Below are 20,789 nucleotides of genomic sequence, written 5' to 3'. Positions count from 1 at the left end.
GCATCGCTCTACCGTTGACCATCTGGTTCGTCTGGAAACCACGATAAGAAATGCTTTCGTCAACAAACAACATGTGGTGGCCATATTTTTTGACCTGGAGAAAGCTTACGATACCACGTGGAAATTTGGTATTCTTTCCGACTTGCACAAGCTCGGCTTCCGAGGACACCTGCCTCAGTTTATCCACAATTTTTTACAAGACAGACAATTCCAGGTGAGAGTCGGCACCACCCTGTCCGACATTCACGAGCAGGAGCTGGGTGTCCCGCAGGGGAGCATCCTGTCGCCGGCTCTGTTCAGCATCAAAATTAATGACATCGTTCAATCCGTTCAGAAAGGATCGGACAGCTCGCTGTTCGTGGATGATTTTGCCTTATATGCAACCGGCAGCACGTACGCCAGCATCCAGCGACGGCTTCAGCTCTGCGTCAACAAAATCCAGTGTTGGGCAGAGGAGAATGGCTTCACATTTTCGTCCTCCAAAACTGAATGCATCCACTTTCATAATTTTCGCCAATTCTATCAGGACCCTGAAATCCGTCTGGGAACATCCACCATCCCGGCGGTCAAGGAAGCCAGATTTCTAGGGGTCGTCTTCGATCAGAAGCTGAATTTTCTCAGCCACATTAAACAGCTGAAAATATCTTGCCTAAAAGCCCTGAACATCATCCGAGTTGTGGCACACACGAACTGGGGTGCTGATAAGAGGACTCTCTTGCACCTCTACAGAGCCCTGGTCCAGTCCAAACTGGATTATGGAAGTGTTGTATACGGCTCGGCCAGACCGTCCTACCTGAAACTGTTGGACCCTGTACACCACCAAGGGCTCCGTCTCAGCTTAGGTGCTTTCCGCACCACCCCTGTGCACAGCCTGTACGCAGAGGCGGGGGAACCGCCTCTTTCCAACCGCAGACTGAAGCTGACCCTGAACTATTATTTGAAATTGTTTTCGGAACCTACAAACCCTGCTTACGATGCTGTATTCAACAACCCTTTCGATAAGAAATTTACAGACAACCCAAACTGCATACCTCCTCTCGGACTCCGCATTCAGCCGCACTTGGAAAATGCCGATCTGGATGTCAGTGGCATCTCAGATTTCTCTAAGTTCCCTGACAGCCCCCCGTGGACCTTTACAACACCTGAGGTCCGATTCGATCTGGCCTCGTACCGTAAGGACACCACCAGTTCTCTGGCCTACAGAACCTACTTTTCGGAACTGTGCCACAAATTCCCCACCTTTCAAGGCATCTTCACTGACGGTTCCAAGTCAGGGGGACGGAGTCGCCGCATCTGCGTTCTGTCCCGCCTTTCCTGACCGGCCCTCAACGGAACACATCCTGTCTGACAGCTCGGTATACACCGCGGAACTGACCGCACTGGTCCTGGGGTTAAAAATGGTTCTCTCTTCCAAACAGAAGAGATTCATGATCTTTTCCGACTCCTTATCAGCCCTGGAGGCGATCGCCTGCAGGAATATCACTCATCCCAAACTGCTGGAATTTTATGAAACTTTTACTCTCGCAACGAAGAAAGGATACGAGGTTGTGTTGGCCTGGGTTCCCGGACATGTTGGCATTCGTGGTAACGAAAGGGCGGACCTGCTGGCCAGGAACGCTGTAAAGAAAGAATTGTCCAGATCCTTGGTACCCTATACAGACAGGAAGCGGAAGGTCAATACTTACGTTAAGGATCTTTGGCAAGAGAAGTGGAACACCCAGATGGACAACAAGCTCTTCCAGATCCGTCCGGACCTGGGGGAGACCCTCCCTTCGGGGGTGAAGAACAGAAAGGAGGAATCTGTGCTGTGCAGACTGCGTACGGGGCACACTTTTTTTACTCATTCTTACTTGTTGAAGGGGGAGGAGGCCCCTCGATGCGTTCCCTGTGACGAGCCTCTCACCGTGAAACACGTGCTCCTTGACTGTTGGGATCTGCATGATGTTAGACGCAGACATTACACGGCGGTTTCTTTGAAGACTTTGTTTCGTGATGTCCCTCCGTGGGCGCTGATGGACTTCTTAAAAGAAGTGAACCTTTTTAACCAGATTTGAAGGTTTTAAACTATGGAAGTTTTTTTTTTAACTTTGGAGTGGAAAGTTTGAAGTGGTGACTCGTTTTAATTGGTTGTTTTTTTTTAGCCTTGTAGCAGTAATTGACGCGGCGATAGCCTTGAGATGGCCTTAGTGGTCGGCGAGGCTCTAAGCACCATAATTTCATTTCATTTCAAGGGCAGACCAGTTGGCCAAGAACGTTGTAAAGAAAGAATTATCGAGATCCTTTGTACCATACACAGACATGAAGCAGAAGGTGAACACTTCTGTTAAGGATCTTTGGCAAGAGGAGTGGAACACCCAGACGGACAACAAGCTGTTCCAAATCCGTCCAGACCTAAAAGAGACCCTCCCATCCGGGGTGAAGAACAGAAAGGAGGAGTCTGTGCTTTGCAGACTGCATGCGGGGCACACTTTTTTTTACTCATTCTTACTTGTTAAGGGGGGAAGAGGCCCCTCGATGTATTCCCTGTGATGAGCCTCTCACCGTGTAACATGTGCTCCTTGACTGTTGGGATCTGCATGATGTTAGACACGAACATTACACGGCTGGTTCTTTGAAGACCTTGTTTCATGATGTCCCTCCGTGGACGCTGATGAACTTCTTGAAAGAAGTGAACATTTTTAATCAGATTTGAAGGTTTTAAACTATGGAAGTTTTTTTTAAACTTTGAGTGGAAAGTTTGAAGTGGTGATTCGTTTTAATTGTTTGTTTTTTACCCTTGTAGTAGTTATTAACGTGATGATAGCCTTGAGATGGCCTTAGTGGTCGGCGAGGCTCAAAGCACCATAATTTCTTTTTATTTCATTTCATTTACTTTCGGCGACAGAGTGGCTGCGCGTCTGACAGCTAAGGCAGATGCTACTACCAGCCCTCACATCAACTCCATGCTTGCCAGAAGGGGCGCCGTCATCTCTCTAACAACCTGGGGGAAGAAAGGGTTGCCTCGCAGTCACTTCCCACCCAGCAGCACTCCCTCTTGGGTCTTTGTCCCCTGCACAGAGGCCTAATCACTTGGACATATTTTAGACCCTCCAGTCGCTCAGCCCCAACAAGAAGGGTTTCTCTCCCACACACAACAGTGGAGTGAAGTGGGACGCAATGACTGGGTTATGGTGGCTAGGGTCAGGGTGCATGCTGTTTCAGACAGAAGATTCGTTCTCCTCTGAGACCCACTCCTCTTCCTTATGTTTCTAACTTAAGAAGAGCATGACAGCATTTTGATAATGGGGATATCACACAGCTTCTTGAAGGCATGACATCAGACCTCAGACTGGGGCCCTGGGTTTTAGAGACTCCTGCTTGTGATTCCAAGGTCCTGAGAGGGTAGCGACTAATCCTGGATTTGTCCCCCTCAACAGGGCCAAATTCTTATCGACACACAGGCACACATTTGACAGACCATTCAGCAGTGTGATGTGCTACCACTTTCAACCTGCAGGATGTGGATTTCCAGATCCTCATTCATCCGGCATACCACTGGTACCAGAGGTTCATGTGGAAGGACAGGGTAATCCAGTTCTCTGCCCTACCTTTTGGTAATTCCATTGCCACCTGTCCTTTACTGAAGGTGGGGCTGAGTTCGGTTCCTCTCTGCATGTACCTACACAACTGATTCCACTTGGCACGGTCGCAGGCCCTGTGTATAATTCACATGTCCAGATTTCTGGAGCCGTGCACTCAACAGGGATTGTCACAACAAGGGGGAAATTGCGCTCTTTCCCTAAGTCAGTCCTCCGACTTCTTAGGGATGACATCTGTGATACGGTCCTTGATGGTTGGTCAGGTGTTTGAAGTGTTCACTTTAAGGTGCACAGAGACTAGGCTGGTCTCAGAGGGCTTAGCCCAGGGTCATGCACATCTGTCTGGGAGACTTTCCTCGAAATACATCAGCAGTGGCTTATCTCCCCTCCTTCTGGCTCAGGGATCCCAGTGACCCCTATACTTCAAGTGGCACTCTTCATGATGCATCCTCAGAGGAATGGGGAGCACACTCGGGCTCACTCCTTGCAGCTGTGATTTGGTCGTCACGGGAGCCCAAGTGAAATTTCATTCTTCTGGAACTTGCAGCAGTTCACTAGGCTCGTCTCCACTCCATAGGGGAGGAGGCCATCAAGGATATCCACACGTTCACACACACACAAACACTACTGTTGTGTAGGTGGACACAAAAAAGTGGGAAGGGGGGGTGGGGGGGGAGCTTTGATAACCTCACACAGTGGTCCAAGACTCTCATTTGTTGTTGCAACAAGACACATAGGGTTAGTACAAAACTCAGCAGGCGCTTGCAGCAGGTTCAAGAGTGTCCTCCACTTGGAGTGGACCCTACACAAGGACAACCTGCAGGGGGTGTGGCATCTGAGGTCTCCACAGAGGGTGGTTATCTTTGCCACAGGATCAACAGAAGACCTCTGATTTCTGTCACACTGGTTCCAGACACTGAAGCTTGGGCAGCATATGTTTTTTCTCTGAACTGGAGCAAGCTGACCGCTTATGCTTTTCCGTACTTCCTGATCCCACCTAGATGGTTGGAAAGCCAGGTCGGAACACCTACAGATCAGAACCAAAGGCATTTCCAGTTCCTTTGCTGCTGGATTCTGAGAGCTCAGGAGGTTGGCGCTGTTACCACTGTGGCCACCTTTCAGCACTCAGTGCCTCTTTGCCAGGACTTGGAGGTGGCCTTCTGCCATTCAGAGACCCCCTTCATCAATTTCCACCTCAGGGAAGTCTGTATGCTCATGGCAGATGTATGCTCTTAGGGGTTTCCTTTGTAGCGGCTAGCTCAGCTGTCACTGTTACAAGGGCTCCCCATGTGAACCAGAAAGCAATGCCCTCCTCCATTTGCTTTAATTCTGCAACAGTTTGACATGGTACAGTATATGACACCAAAGTGAGGAGTTTGTATTATACTCCCAGTTTGGTTAAATATACTCACAATGTCAAACTCGAATGCCCACCCATCTGTCCCCACAGTTCTTGCCATGCTTCACATGGGGCATTTCTTTGCTGGCCATTGGAATGATTGTTTACTCCTGCCAGAAATGGCATTTTATTGGCTAGCAGACGGCGGTCTAATGGCGAGACATCTTATTTTTGGTTGAGAGGAGCAAACAGATAGGCCTGGTTTGCATCAGTTTGACATGGTAAGTATATTTAACCAAACTGGGAGTATAATACAAACTCCTCATTGTTATTACTTGGCAATGAACTGTCTGTTTTGGTTTTTTTAATAACTTTTTTTAATTTTGCAAAGTCATGTATACAATATTCAGAAGACAGTATGAACAGACAGTGTAAACAAATAGTAACATTCAATGAGCATTAAACAAATAAAAGAAACAAGTAATAAAAAACTAAAGTATAATATTAAAAACACAACAACAAAAACTACTTGTCCAATCATTCAATCAATCAATATAAACATTGGTGATTGTAGTAGTGGTGATGGTTTCAGTAACTACGACAATTGTAATAGCAGTAGAATAAATGATAATAATAAGATAATATTAATAATAATGAGATCAGTTATAACATAGCAATAGCATCAGTTATGTCAGCTACTACAGTAATGACAACAAGGATGAGGCAAACGCAGGTGGTAGCTTTGTTGTATCATGATAAGGAACAATGGCCATACCAGTTCTACATCCCCCCCCCCAACCCCTCCCTTTTTTTTTCTTTTTTTTTTTTTTTTTTTTTTTTCATTCCATAAGGACTAATATACGAAACGGTTACTATGGAACAGACAAAATTATGATTAGGTAACAGTTTCCATAATTGGCAGGTAGCTGTTCCACTTTGAAAGAAAAGCATAATGGCTCATCAGTATGTAAGCTGCATGTTCTTTGACTTTGTATCTGAGCTCTGTTCAAAATGCATTGAGTTGTTGCTGTTTATTGAATTTGTATTTATACAGAAAGTTTTTGGCAAGTAAAGTGATAAAATCAAAAATGTCACCTGTAGCAAACGAACTGTCAGTATTTTTATCTGTGTATTCTGTGGCCAGGCATTTGCATACGTGCCTTCCATCCACACATTGATGAACACACACTACAAAGACATGCTTGCACATATTGATTTTGCAGTTTATCATGTGAACAGCACAAACATAGCATCATCAACACAGTATGACACAGTGCAGTGCAGTGCATTGTAAATCAGTAAAACAATATATTGTATTACAGTTACAAGACTGAAAATTGTGTTCCAATTCTTAATATAACTGTGCAGTCTTTCTTGAAATATGGCAAGAGTAAAACTTGCATCAGGGTATTATATGTATTTTTAGTTAAGAAAAGCAAATTAATAATAGACCATGATAAGAACACAGCATGACTCCAGGAGTCTTTTTCTCTTTCAGGGAATGACTGCAGTGTACTTGATCACCTTCATCTTTGGCTTTGAAATGTGGAAATTTACTTTGCCCATTGTGAACATGACAGCTTCAGAGACTTTTGAAATTCTCACTTACGGTAAGTGAATGCCTGGTGTCAAATACTGAAATGGAATTTCATAGGCAATGGAATTGTGGTCAGTGATGTTTTATTGACCAAGGACTTCATTCAGGGTATGATATATTCATCTTAAAGTTATTCATGTGTGTGTGTGCGTGTGTGTGTTTTCAGTCACAGTGTAGAACTAAGTGGCATGGCTGGTATGAAACGTACTGTAAGTCCATCTTTGTCAAAGGTTGTTCAACCTCTTGATAAAATGCACACACACACACACACACACACACACACACACACACACACACACATGCATATTCATACTCTCTCTTTCTGCATTCTCCAGTGCTCACAGATGACTGCTGTGTGTGGGTTTTTTTTTTTTCATTGTATCCCAATTTATTTGGGTTTCTTGTTGGGTTTTTTTTATATACTCTTATCCAATTTTTTATTGTCTGTTTCAGCTGGATTTTTTGGATTAACATTCCCACCCACGTTTTGGAATGTGTATCAGTAAGTTGATTTTCCAGTTGCCTAGTGTGTATTTTAGAATATTGAAATGAAAAAGACAAAAATTTGAGTGACTGCATAAATAGACACAAATATAAAGAAGGATTACAAATGCTGTTTTGAAAAGGGTAAGAATCTTTAAAATGTAATGATAATGACACTTGATTTTTTAAGTTGTATGGTTAATGCTGTTAATAGATAATCAGTGATAATATAATTAACAAGGAATTAAATTATGTTTTCCTTACATCTGCATGGTCCTAATCATCCACAAAGTATGCTGTCTTTGTAAAGGATTGACATGTCATGATTTTTATTGGATGTTGGTTGTGTCTATCTATAATATGTACAAAAGTCACATGGCTTTAAAGAGGATTGACCAATGAGGACATTGCCCTATTTTCTTTTTGTGTCTCTCTCTCTATATATATGCTCAAGAGGACGGCTGCTTTAGGAACAAATGGCTTTGTGGGATTTTTTTCTTTTTATGATATATGTCCAACTTTCAGATGTCTGTACTTTTTTTTTTCTCTGCTGCCCCATCATGTGCACTGTTTCAGTGGCATTACTCCCACACTGCTCATTCTGAGTCCCCCATACACAGCCACACCCAGGTTCATCTGTCGCAGTCCCAGTGCTGGCAGCACAAAGGGAACCATTGATGTTGAGTCATCAGGAGGCCACACAGCAGAGGAGACCCTGCACTGCTGCCGAGTCACTTTGGTATTGGTCGGTTGTGCCTGTTCTGATTTAACGTACTTAGGACACCACCTACTAAGCCCTATACTGATGACAATAATGGTTTAGTCGCAGAGCCAGTCTGAGTGAGCGTCTCCTCCAGAGTAGAGTCCCTCCAGCAGCAGTCCTCAATGAACCAGCCAACACTGAAGACCTTGACAAGACTAACCCAAAGCGCGGAAGTGAGAGAGGGAGGGAGTATCAAAATGTAGGTCACCGTGGAAGAAGGGCATGAAAAGCCACATAATTTGGGGCTTTTTTATATTGATGATGAAGAGGAGGATGAGGAGGATGTTGCTATGGAGGTCCATTTAGGTTTGGGACTATATGACAAGGCTGTACTCTACGCTTCCTGTCATAATGATATCCTGGCGTCAACCAGGCCCAAGAGATACAGACCCTTGCAGTTTTGGTCAAGAAATTAGAGCAACACACCCAAGGACGCATCTCGACTGTGTGGTCTCAGTCTGCCCATTTAAGCCCATAGCACACTCAACTCTGGCTAGGAGCCGGCTGCGGGCTGAAAAACCCACCTCTGCTGGGATTCGAACCCTTGTCCTCCCAGCTGTCAGTCCGTGACGCTAATCACTTCGCAACGGTGGCTGGTTGTCTGTAAAAAAAATATTGATTATTCAAAATGCGTTTCCTTTTCCTCATGTCACTAGGTCCTATGCTCGAAAGACAGGCAAGATGCGACCATTTTATGAGGCCATTCGCCCACTAGTGTCGACGCTGGCGCTGTTTGTGTTGCTGTTGGGATGGGCAACATTCTCTCCCCACAACATTGTGGAAAAACAGTCCCGTTTGCTGTACTGGACCACTGGCACAGCTTTCTCCAACATTGCTGTACGTTTTCTCAATCCTCTAGAACTCTAGAAAACAGAGTTGTTTGGAAAGCAAAATTTTACATTCTAAATGCATCTATTTCCAGTCAGTTTTTTTAAAAGTTTGAAATTATGCATATTTTATATACAGAGTTCATTAGTTAGTTTCTCTGTGGCCTTTGTCAGTTTGAAAATGGCAGTTTTGCACAAAATTTGCATTTGTCTTGTGTTTATTAAAAACTTGTGTGCATACCATTTTCATTTAAAGAATATTTTTCAGTAATGCTGCAACCACTTCGAGAGACCGTGTTTTCTCTCTCTTGTTACTTTCAAAAACTGTTTTTGTTTATTCCAAATCTGTTTAACTCCTTGACTGCCATGTCCATTAAATAAACAGTGTGCTCAGAGCCCATCTTTGTAAAATTAACGGAGGTATTTCATCAAGTTTGTGCCTCTTTTAGAAAAGGGAGAACGAACCTCTGACTGATGTCGATAGGCTCAGAAAAGGTTCATAAAGGTGATTTATTTCCTTTTCTAACACACTGAGTCATACACGTCTTGCAAAATCTTTTTTTTTTTCTTGAGAATTGAAACTGGTCTTCCTCTAAATGGTGACGCCACAATGGTCTCAGACTCCAATCCTTTTAAGAATTAATGTTTGTAGTGACTGGTTTTGCTTGAGGAAATTATGAAAGAGACAGAGGAAGATAATTCTGATGAAAAAGAAAGCAAGGCTTACTGCTCCATTTTTTGTTTGTTTCTGTGTTGAGTGCATGTGATTTTGTTTGCAGAAATATTCACAGAATATCATAGACATAATAATTTCAATAAATACTCAAATCATGACTAGAGTCTTTTATTTCCTTATAAAAGAAAAACTTATTTTATTTTGTGTCAGTGTGTGTAATTTCAGTTTTAAATTCCCACAAATAGAGAAGCTAAATTCATTTTAGTGTACAAAGTACTGACATGGGTTTTTTCTTATGCATATGGAATGAGTTGACCTCAAAAAGTGTTGAAGGTCAAGCGGTTTAGTCCTTTTCACATTGGGACCCACACAGTCACTTTTTGTCAGATTTAGAATTTCAAATGAATTTTTTTTTCTTATTCTTCAGCATTCAATATTGTTGGGATGTGTCAGACTTGAAGCTTCATCACCCTAACGAAGCCCACAGCTTTCTCCAGGTTAGTCCGGTCACCTCAAAGCTGTGCCTGTAGCTGTACTCCCTCGGGCCAGGTCTGGCATCATAGATCCTTGAAAGTGGGGCAATGTTGGAGAATATGTTCTGGGGTTTGTGTACCTATGCCACAGGGACATTCATCTGTGTGAGATATTTTTATTCAGCTCAGATGACTCAAAAGCCTGCAGTGGCCTGTATGAAGTCTGAAGAGGATTGTTTGCTGGTGTCGCTGGAGTTGGTGGATCGCACCTGTCCCTTTGTCAGCACAAGGTCTTCTCTTCCTGGTACTAGCAGTGGATAATGGTTTTTACCTCGAAGGAGGAAGGTGGCAGAATGGTTAAGACGCTCAGCTGCCAATACAGAGAGTCCGTGAGGGTGTGGGTTCGAATCCCGCTCTCGCCCTTTCTCCTAAGTTTGACTGGAAAATCAAACTGAGCGTCTAGTCTTTCGGATGAGACGATAAACCGAGGTCCCGTGTGCAGCACGCACTTGGCGCACTGAAAAAGAACCCATGGCAACGAGAGTGTTGTCCTCTGGCGAAATTACGTAAAATGAAATCCACTTTCATAGGTACACAAATATGTAAGCATGCACTCAAGGCCTGACTAAGCGCGTTGGGTTATGCTGCTGGTCAGGCATCTGCTCAACAGATGTGGTGTAGCGTGTATGGATTTGTCCGAACGCAGTGACGCCTCCTTGAGAAAGTGAAACTGAAAACTGTGTGTAGCTGGATGGCTGAACTGCACAATTTTGCTTCCCACTTTTGATAGAGACATCAGCTTTTTCATTCCCAGTGATCCCGCAGTGGGATGGAATCCACTGCAGTGTGATGGTAGACACTTGTGAGGGGTCATTGAGGGTCTTTTGTAGAGACACTTGCTGTTGATCAGTTTGTTTTGCAGCGCTTCTAGGACAGATATACAATCAGTGAAGAAGACGATCTTGGGTGATGGTCTGGCTGATTCAGTAAGGATTTTTGCGGCTTGGAGGAGAGCACTTGTTTCTGCTCTGTAGTTGGAGATTTTTCCAGTGGGAAAGGTTTCTTGTGTGAGTTTTCCATTTGTGTGTTGGATGAAAACTGCTCCTTCGTTCTTCACTGCTCCGTCTGAGGACCCATCAGTAAAGACATGTGTCCACTCGCTGGAATGGTAATGTTCATCAATCATCTCTTTTGCCAAAGTCTTCATGACATATGGAGCTTGGCTTTCCTTCCTTTCTATTCCAGGGACATTTATGATGATGGGGACTCAAAGGCCCTGGAGGGGGTCAGGTAGGCTTGACCCTCTCCCAGGGGGATCACTACCTTGTCGTGGTTGGGAGGCTTAGCAGCCAGTGATCAAGTGAGCTATGTCGGCAGGGGCATCAGTGCTTCTAAGGGTTTACCGCTCTTGTCCCAGGTCTTATTTGACAGCCTACATAACCATTGTAGCTGTTCAGGTTGAATATGTGGTGGTTTTTGTACTGATGCCCCTGGGAGGGCTTTCCATGCCGAACAGGTCATGAGTGAGGCCCATACTAAAGTGACCCACTACCCCTTCTGCTATTCTCTCTTCCTCTTTTTACCGCCTCTCTTCTGTCTTCAGCTCCCCATCAAGCCTTTTTTTCTACATTCTCTTTTTCTCTGTGGCCTATTTCAGGCCCACCGCGTTTGCCATGTGGCGCGACCTGTGATGGAGGTGAATGAGATCCTGGGGATTGAGAGAGCACGCTGCTCTCAACACATCCCTTTGGCTTGGACCTCTCCTAAGACAGACTGGTGTTCCCTTGACCCTGGCCCCTAAGCTGGACCCCATGGTGGGTGGGCAAGGGAGGGGTGAATGATAAAACTCTCACCTATGGCTACCACTAACATAATCCCCCCAAAAGTTGTGAAGAGGAGGAGACCAGGAACAGCAACACAGAGAGCTATAGCCTTCCTTTTACTCTGAACGAGTTAAAATCTGCCTTTCAGACCTGCACATATTTCTCTCCTGGAATGGACTAAGTACATTATAAACTTTTAAAACATCTTCCCAAAACCTGTCTGGAAACTCTGCTCAAAGTCTACAACCACATCTGGACCACAGGCTTTTATCCACCCTCTTGGCGGAAAGCCCCAATAATCCCGGTGCCAGAACCAGGAAAAGACCCCTCTAACCCCTCCAACTACTGCCCAATTGCACTGACCAGCTGCCTCTGTAAACAGATGGAGAAGATGGTCAACAGTAGACTGGGTGTGGAAACTAGAGACCGACGGCCTTCTGGTAAAAGAACAGTGTGCTTTCCGCAAGCATTGGTCTACCGTTAACCATCTGGTCCATCTGGAAACCCCAGTGAGGAACGTTTTCATCAACAAACAGCATGTGGTGGCCATATTTTTTGATTTAGAGAAAGCATATGATACCACGTGGAAATTTGGAATCCTCTCAGATCTGCCCAAGCTCGGCTTCCGAGGACACCTGTCCCAGTTTATCCACAACTTCTTGCAAGACCGACAGTTCCAGGTGAGGGTCAGCACCACCCTGTTCGACATTCACGAGCAGGAGCTGGATGTTCCGCAAGTGAGCATTCTGTCGCCGGCTCTCTTCAGCATCAAGATAAACGACATCATCCACTTGGTTCAGAAGGGATTGGACAGCTCTCTGTTTGTAGACGATTTCACCTTGTACACAACTGGCAGCACATAGCCAGCATCCGGCGTCGGCTCCAGCTCTGCGTAGACAAAATTCAGCGTTGGGCAGAGGAGAACGGTTTTACGTTTTCATCCACTAAAACTCAATGTATCCATTTTGACAACTTTCGTCAATTCTGCATGGACCCTGAAATCTGTCTGGGAAAATCCGCCATCCCGGCAGTCAAGGAAGTCAGATTTCTGGGGGTTGTTTTTGATCAGAAGCTGAACTTCCTCTGACACATCAAACAGCTGCCAAAAAGCTCTAAACATCATCTGAGTTGTGGCACACACGGACTTGGGCGTTGATAAGAAAACACTCTTGCACTTCTACAGAGCCCTGGTAGGGTCCAAACTGGACTCTGGGTGTGTAGTATATGGCGCGTCCAGACCGTCTTACCTGAAACTGCTGGACCCGATACACCACCAAGGGCTCTGTCTCAGTTTAGGTGCGTTCGGCACCACCCTAGTGCATAGCTTGTATGCAGAGGTGGGGAAACCACCTCTCTCAAACCGCAGATTGAAGCTGACCCTGAATTACTACTTGAAACTGTTTCCGGAACCCAAAAATTCTGCTGACGATAGTGCCTTCAACAACCCCTTCAACAAGAAATTTGTAGACAACCCAAACTGCATCCCTCCACTTGGACTTCGTATTTAGCCACACATAGAAAATGCTGATCTGATGTCGGCAGCATCTCAGATTTCTCCAAGTACCCTGACAGCCCACTGTGGACCTTTAAAACACCTGAGATCTGATTCGACCAGGCCTCGTAGCTTGAAGACTCCACCAGTTCACTAGCCTACAGAACTTACTTTTCGGAACTCTGCCACAAATTCCCCACCTTTCAATAGATCTTCACAGATGGTTCCATGTCGGTGGACAGAGTTGCTGCATCTGCGTTCTGTCCCACCTTCCTGACCAGCCCTCAACGGAACGCATCCTATCTGACAGCTCAGCATACACTGCAGAACTGACCGCACTGGTCCTGGTGGTTCTCTTTTCAAAACAAAAGAGCTTCATGATCTTTTTCGACTCCTTGTCAGCTGTGGAGGTGATCACCTGCAGGAATCTGACTCATCCCAAACTGCTGGAATTCTACGATGCTTTTACTCTGAGTCTCGTAACAAAGAAAGGATGTGATGTTGTGTCAGCCTGGGTTCCCGGCCATGTTGGCATTTGTAATGGAAGGGCAGACCGGCTGGCCAAGAACGCTGTAAAGGAAGAATTATCGAGATCCTTCATACCATACACAGACATAAAGCAGAAGGTGAACACTTTCGTTTAGGATCTTTGGCAAGAGGAGTGGAACACCCCAATGAACAACTAACTGTTCTAAATCTTGAAGTAGGTATTAATGTGGTGATAGCCTTGAGATGGCCTTAGTGGTTGGCGAGGCGCTAAGCACCATAATTTGATTTGATTTGATTTTCCTCACTCATGTGTGGCTGAAGATGTTCTCCTGACACCCTCTCGCTGGTGCCCATGGGTTGATTCTCCAGTGGGGTTTCACCCTGAGGCCACACTGGGTGCAGCAGAAGGCTAGGCCCGCTCCCTACCCTGATTTCAGCCTAGCACTATGGAGGGACCGAGTATTTCTCGGTCATGACAACATCCACGCTCATCGTCACCTCCCTTTTAGGTCCTTGCACCTCTGGACCCTCAAATCAATGAAGCCAAGAGTTTACGCTGCCCCTTGGGAGATGACAGGGTCATTTCAGCCCTGGTATGTTCTGGGCTCAGTTGTGGACCTGCCTCCAGGGTCTCAGCCCAGCACGTTTTGCCCCCACTATTTTTCTCCACCAGGACTCGATCGCAGCCCAGCGTGGAGGAACGAGCATTTGTGGGTCGGGGACAAAACATAAAGCTTCCTCCCTACTTATGCTGTCATACAGTGAGATGATGAAAGTATCCATATTTTTTGTTCAAAATTTGCACACACTAATAACTTGTAAACGAATTCAGGAAAGCACAAAGAGTTTTAAACAGATTAAATTCAGAATATTATACAGCCATGACATGGCCCGTTCATCTAATTCTCTTGTCTGCCTTGTGACAGACGAAACTGCGTCAGAGGCTATTGCTGACACGTACTGTTCACGTGAACCAGTCACCACAAAAATAAACTCTCCTGCTCGTGAGCACAGCAACACACACTGCATTTATTGGTTGCAGTGGAGAATTGAAAGGTCGGTTAAGATATTCTTAGCTCATAACATCATTATGGAAATTCGGTGCCATTCCAAAAAATCAAAACTATCTAAGGCCCTGATCAGGGCCCTTATCTGATATGGTTGTAAGCAGTAGGGCCCCAATCAGGGCCTTTCATCCAGAGTGAGATTGTTAACTTTCTTTCTGTATCTCCCATAGTTATTGTACTAGAATTTTTAGAAGTTTATTACCCCCGAATCCTCAAAATTCCCTGGCAAGGGGAGAGCACTTTTTTTGAAAAATTATCTGGCACTCAACTGGTTAATAGCATGAAGCATTGCAGAAACGGGTCTTGGTTCTGTGTGAATCAGATTTAATCAGATTATAGTGGGCATATTGACTTTAATAACAGATGCTTATTCAGAATTTTGATATTGTTATGTCAAGACTGACTTCTTTTCTTTTCATATTAGATGGGAAGAAAGAAAAATACCCTGTTTCAAAGATACTGACTTTGTGCTTGTCAGTGCAGTTGATGGTCTTTGATTATTTTCTTTTTTTCATGTTTTGTGGTAAGAAAGGAAAAACTGCCAAGCTTCACAGCATATGTTTTATGTTTGGCAGTGCCAGCTGATAATTGCCCAGATGTCCAACACACGTTGTGAGCTGCTGAACCCTAAGTTATATCCCCTGCTGATCATCGTCATTATCAGCCTCCTGCTGCCCCTTGGAGAAGGCGAAGTCCTTCTCTTGTGGATGTATTGCATCTACGTCACACTTTCTCATATACATTTTGGCATCTGTGTGGTAAGTGCAATGGAGCTATAAGGTGCATTGTCCAGTAAGAGTGTGGGTAATTGAGCGTAAAGTGAAATAATGGTTAATGTTCCCAATATGCCACCTTCAGATATGCTGTGCTATCAGTACTAAGACATTGCACTTTGATAATGATATGACACTTTTTTGCATTTTAGGAATCCTATCACAAAATTTGTGTTTAAACTCTCTTGACACACCTTTACTCTATCAGTCCCTTTCAAAATATATTCAGACAAAAGTAGCTTTTTTTTAATTAGAAATTTTACTGTTTCTTGGCATTTAGATAATGTCTTTTGCAGATGACTTTGAGAAGGAAAATAACCCATATGTCTGGGTGCAATTCTTCTGTCTTGGGACAGAAATATGTTTTCAGAACAATTGTTTTCTGGGGGAGGAAAAAAAAGGATTGGTTGTGTTCTGAGTCATTTGCCAAAGACCTGTCAAGAAACTAAAACAAAAGAGCTTTCTTGAATGCATTGGTCAGTGTTTGTAGACCCCATAGTAAAGAGGCTTTGAGAAGAGGTTTTCTAATGGTTGATTGAAGTCAAACCCATAGTTGCCAAAATGCTGATCATGACAGGTGATCCCTCCACGGCACTAGTTGTCACTGTGAAAAGCAGATTACATGTACACACACACGCTCACACACATGTGCACGTGCGTGCGTGCACACGCACATGAGCGCTCATGCACATACACCCACACATGCACACACCTCCTCCTCCTCCTCCTCCTTCTTTGCGTTTGACAGCTACGCAGTCAGGGTCGAAGTCTGAGGGATGCCACAAACTCGGACGTCCGGTGAAGATCGGCTGCCGCCCCCCAGAGCTTGGTGTTGAGGTCAGCACCCCCAGGCCAGGACTGCTGCCGCATCTTCTCATACAGGGGGCAGTCTTGGAGAATATGGGATGGGGTCTGGTCAGCCTGGCCGCAATCACATAGGGATGTGGCTGCCACTCCAATCCTCTTCAGGTGTGCTCGGAGGCCGCAGTGTCCTGTGCGAAGGTGGTAGATGGTAGTCTGGTGTCTTCTCTCCAGTGTCCTGATGGGATCTTGGTGTGCCTGGTAGCCTCCGTTCAGGGTGACCCAGCCTCTTCGGAATCTGCTGCGGTGGAGAGTTTTTGCTTCCTCATACGTGGCAGGAATGGTTGGCTGTGTGAGCTGGCTTCCTTCCTTAGCGAGGTGGTCTGCACGCTCGTTGCCTGGGAGGCCTACATGTGCAGGCACCAACTGGAGGGTCATTGGGGCTGTTTGGGTAAGGGTTGTGAGGGAGGCCTTAAGGGACTGGATCAGTGGACCAGGATCAGGGGAGTCAAGGGCCTGGAGTGTGGACATGGAGTCAGTGAAGATGGAGATGCTGCCAAGGGGCTTTCCACAGGAGGAGAGGAATTCTGCTGCTGTTTTGATGGCCAGGACTTCAGCTCTGAAATTGGAACAGAGCTTTCCTCCAGGGAGTGCGATGCTGCTGTGCTCTCCATCGGGAAATCTGACGTAGACACCACTGCCTCCGTTGTGTGTGGCTTCCTCCGCTGATCCGTCCGTGTATACATGGGTCCAGGAGCTGGCTGGGTAGGACTCCTCTATCATGGCCAGAGTCAGGATCTTGAGAGTAGCTGGTTGCTGGTCTTTGGTGGTGATGCCAGGAACTCTGAGGCTGATGGTGGCCTCTATCTCTTGGTCAAGCCTCCAGTCAGGCAAGGCAAGGTCAGTGCAAGACTCCCCTTTTGCTGCCAGAACATCGCTGTGCTGTGCTCTGAGTGCTTTATACTGGTGGTTGAGGCTCTGACATTTGAGACGGTTCTTGGTGGGCTGCTCCAGTCTGTGGTGTAGGTGATGTGAGGGCAGTCTTCTGAGCTTCTCTCCCTGCATCAGGACTTTCAGGTCGCGTCTTCTCTCCAGGGGCTCAACGTTAGCAGTTTTCTCCATGTCATGGATCGGCGTGGACCTCATGGCTCCAAGTATGAGGCGTAGTCCCATATTTTGGACTTTGTCGAGCCGGCTCTTGGTGGTCTTGGAGGCTGTGCCCCACAAGGTTGAGGCGTACTCCATGGTGGGTCTGACCGCTCCCATGTAGACCCTGGCGAGAAGCCTGCTGTCTGCTCCCCAAGTCGTCCCGGCCAGCTTCTTCAGCAGGGCTAGCTTGCGGATGCCTCTCCTCTCCATCTCCTCAATCTGGGGCCTCCAGACACCAACCTGACACCAAGGAATGTTGGTATATTCGTCTGGGGCAAGACCTGTCCCTGGAGCTTCAGCTTGACTTGCTCGTTGGCGGTGGAGAGAGAGAGAAAAGTGTTGCGTTGGTTTTTGTGGTGTTGAGCTCAAGACCCCAGTCTTCTGTCCATGTAGCGATATTGCTGACGACTTCCTGAAGCCGGTAGGAGGCCGTGCTGGTGTGTTCAGCGGATGTCCACACTGCCAGGTCGTCTGCGTGCAGACTGTTGGAGACGTGCTTCGTGATGTTGTCTCTGATGTCGTTGATATACAACAGAAACAATGTTGGGGAAAGCACTCCTCCCTGGGGGACACCCTCACATAGCTTGATCTTTCTGCTGTGGAAGCCGTCTAGTTTGACCCTTGCGGTCCTGCCGAAGAGGTAAATGAAATGAAATGAAATTATGGTGCTTAGAGCCTCGCCGACCACTAAGGCCATCTCAAGGCTATCGCCGCGTCAATTACTACTACAAGGCTAAAAAAACAACCAATTAAAACGAGTCACCACTTCAAACTTTCCACTCCAAAGTTAAAAAAAAAACTTCCATAGTTTAAAACCTTCAAATCTGGTTAAAAAGGTTCACTTCTTTTAAGAAGTCCATCAGCGCCCACAGAGGGACATCACGAAACAAAGTCTTCAAAGAAACCGCCGTGTAATGTCTGCGTCTAACGTCATGCAGATCCCAACAGTCAAGGAGCACGTGTTTCACGGTGAGAGGCTCGTCACAGGGAACGCATCGAGGGGCCTCCTCCCCCTTCAACAAGTAAGAATGAGTAAAAAAAAGTGTGCCCCGTACGCAGTCTGCACAGCACAGATTCCTCCTTTCTGTTCTTCACCCCCGAAGGGAGGGTCTCCCCCAGGTCCGGACGGATCTGGAAGAGCTTGTTGTCCATCTGGGTGTTCCACTTCTCTTGCCAAAGATCCTTAACGTAAGTATTGACCTTCCGCTTCATGTCTGTATAGGGTACCAAGGATCTGGACAATTCTTTCTTTACAGCGTTCCTGGCCAGCAGGTCCGCCCTTTCGTTACCACGAATGCCAACATGTCCGGGAACCCAGGCCAACACAACCTCGTATCCTTTCTTCGTTGCGAGAGTAAAAGTTTCATAAAATTCCAGCAGTTTGGGATGAGTGATATTCCTGCAGGCGATCGCCTCCAGGGCTGATAAGGAGTCAGAAAAGATCATGAATCTCTTCTGTTTGGAAGAGAGAACCTGCCGAAGAGGTAGTGTTGGATCCACATGTACATCTTGCTATGTACGCCGGCTTGGAGAAGTTTCAGGATGAGGCCCTCCTTCCACACTTTGTCAAACGCTCTCGACAGGTCAAAAAACACGGCCAGTGTCTTCTTCTCCTGAAAAGAGTTTTCGATGTCCTGGACAAGGAGGGCTAGTTGATCTTCTGTGTTTCAGAATTTTCTGTAGCCGGTCTGGGTAGATGAAAGACATGCACACACAAATATGCATGCACACACAGATAAACATATTCTTTGGCATGCATGATCTCCATCCCTGTCAAGCCCCAAGGGCCATTGCTACATCTGGCAGACCCTCTGCATTCTATTTATTCAGCAAAATATTTGCAACAGCACCTTTGCAGCATTTGATATCAATTCCTTTTTTTCTGAAATAATGTCAGCCTATGATGTGGCAATACACTTCATGGCATCAGTAAATTTACTTTATTTAGATCTTGGCTGTATCGCCAAATTACTAAAGGCACACACACACTCAGGCACAGAGCTGAATTGAAAATGTACACACACACACACACACAGTTGCATTGAAAACAACACACATGCTTGCACACACACACTTACACACATACACAACTGCACACACACACACACACACACACACTCGTGCACCTGCACATGGCACACTCTCACAGAGTTCAGTTGAAAACATACACGTGTGCACACTCACACACACACATGCACTCACACAGAGAGTTCAGTTGAAAACATACACATGTGCGCGCACACACACACACGTGCACACACATTCACACAGGTTTACTTTGAAAGAATACACATACATGCATGCACAGATGCACACATTCTCTCTCTCGCGCTCCCTTTTTCTCTCTCTCCTTCACAGACATAAACATGCACACACATGAATGTGCTTGCACACTCTCAAACAGAGCCGAATTAATCACAGGCAACACACACACACACACTCTCTCTCTCTCTCTCTCTCTCTCTCTCTCTCTCTCTCTCTCTCTCTCTTTCTCACTCCTCTGTCTCACTCTCTCTCTTTTTCTCTCATACACACAGGTTTGGATTGAAAATACACACATGCATGCACACAGGCATACACACATACACACAGATGTACTGAAAGCAATATACATGCATGCAGACATCCAAACAGGCACACTTTCCTCCACCTTCTGCGCCCTCTCTCAACACAGTTGAATTGAAAGTACAAAACACACACACACAAACACACACACACACACACACACACACACTTGCATTAAAAACAATATGCATGCTAGCACACCATTGCATCATTGAAAGTCAAGTGCATGTTGGTGTCATTTTTCAGTTCAAGTGTTAACCAATTCAGTGATTCACCATTCACCTTTTGAATTTTTTTTTTTTTTTTTTTTTTTTACTGCAGGAGAGCCACCCAAATGCCATTTAAACCATATTTTTGTTTCAGTTTCAGTGGGGGTATTGACCCCTTAACCCCACGCAGCTACACCCCAACAGTATCCACCTAGACCCCAGCTTTTCTTTTCTTTTCTTTTTCTGCCATTTGCACCTGTGCATTTAACATGCTTTCATTTGAAAAGGTGGACATGGAAATTTCTTCTTTTGGTTTTTATGTGCTAAAATTCCCCCATTCACTGTTGACTCCAAGAGGACTAAGGTGTATGACCTTTTTTACCTTGCCATTTAACAGCCACGATCCATTTTGTGTTTGCTGGTATGATTGTTTCATAACCACTGCACACTTGACATGAATCACACAATCATTACTGTGGATATCTGGTCTTGTGCATATGAAAAAAATTAAAGCATTTGCTGGTGTGCACATTGGTTGACCTCGGAGATCAAGATTTTTTGTTTTTGTTTTTTGGCTGTTTAGCTACTAGGCACCATCATAAGGATTCAAAACAGGACTCTCATTGAAAATATAAGGCTGTTGCCACAGATATTATGCTGGTCTGTAAGATAATGAGTGTATATT

General features: G+C 45.5%; 1 protein-coding gene across 1 annotated transcript in view; it reads left to right on the top strand.

The window, feature by feature from the left end:
- The window catches only part of LOC143295381 (ethanolaminephosphotransferase 1-like), a 62,893-nt gene that overhangs the window by 34,181 nt on the left and 7,923 nt on the right, over window positions 1-20,789 (top strand). The window contains 4 exon segments of the mRNA XM_076607048.1: window positions 6,416-6,527; window positions 6,968-7,016; window positions 8,417-8,597; window positions 15,183-15,365. Of these exon segments, the coding sequence (XP_076463163.1) occupies window positions 6,416-6,527; window positions 6,968-7,016; window positions 8,417-8,597; window positions 15,183-15,365 (525 nt within the window).

This window comes from Babylonia areolata, chromosome 20 (genome assembly GCF_041734735.1).
Source record: "Babylonia areolata isolate BAREFJ2019XMU chromosome 20, ASM4173473v1, whole genome shotgun sequence".
NCBI lineage: Eukaryota > Metazoa > Mollusca > Gastropoda > Neogastropoda > Buccinidae > Babylonia > Babylonia areolata.
The sequence above is the reverse complement of the archived record's forward strand: the minus strand, read 5'-3'. Positions and strand labels throughout refer to the sequence as shown.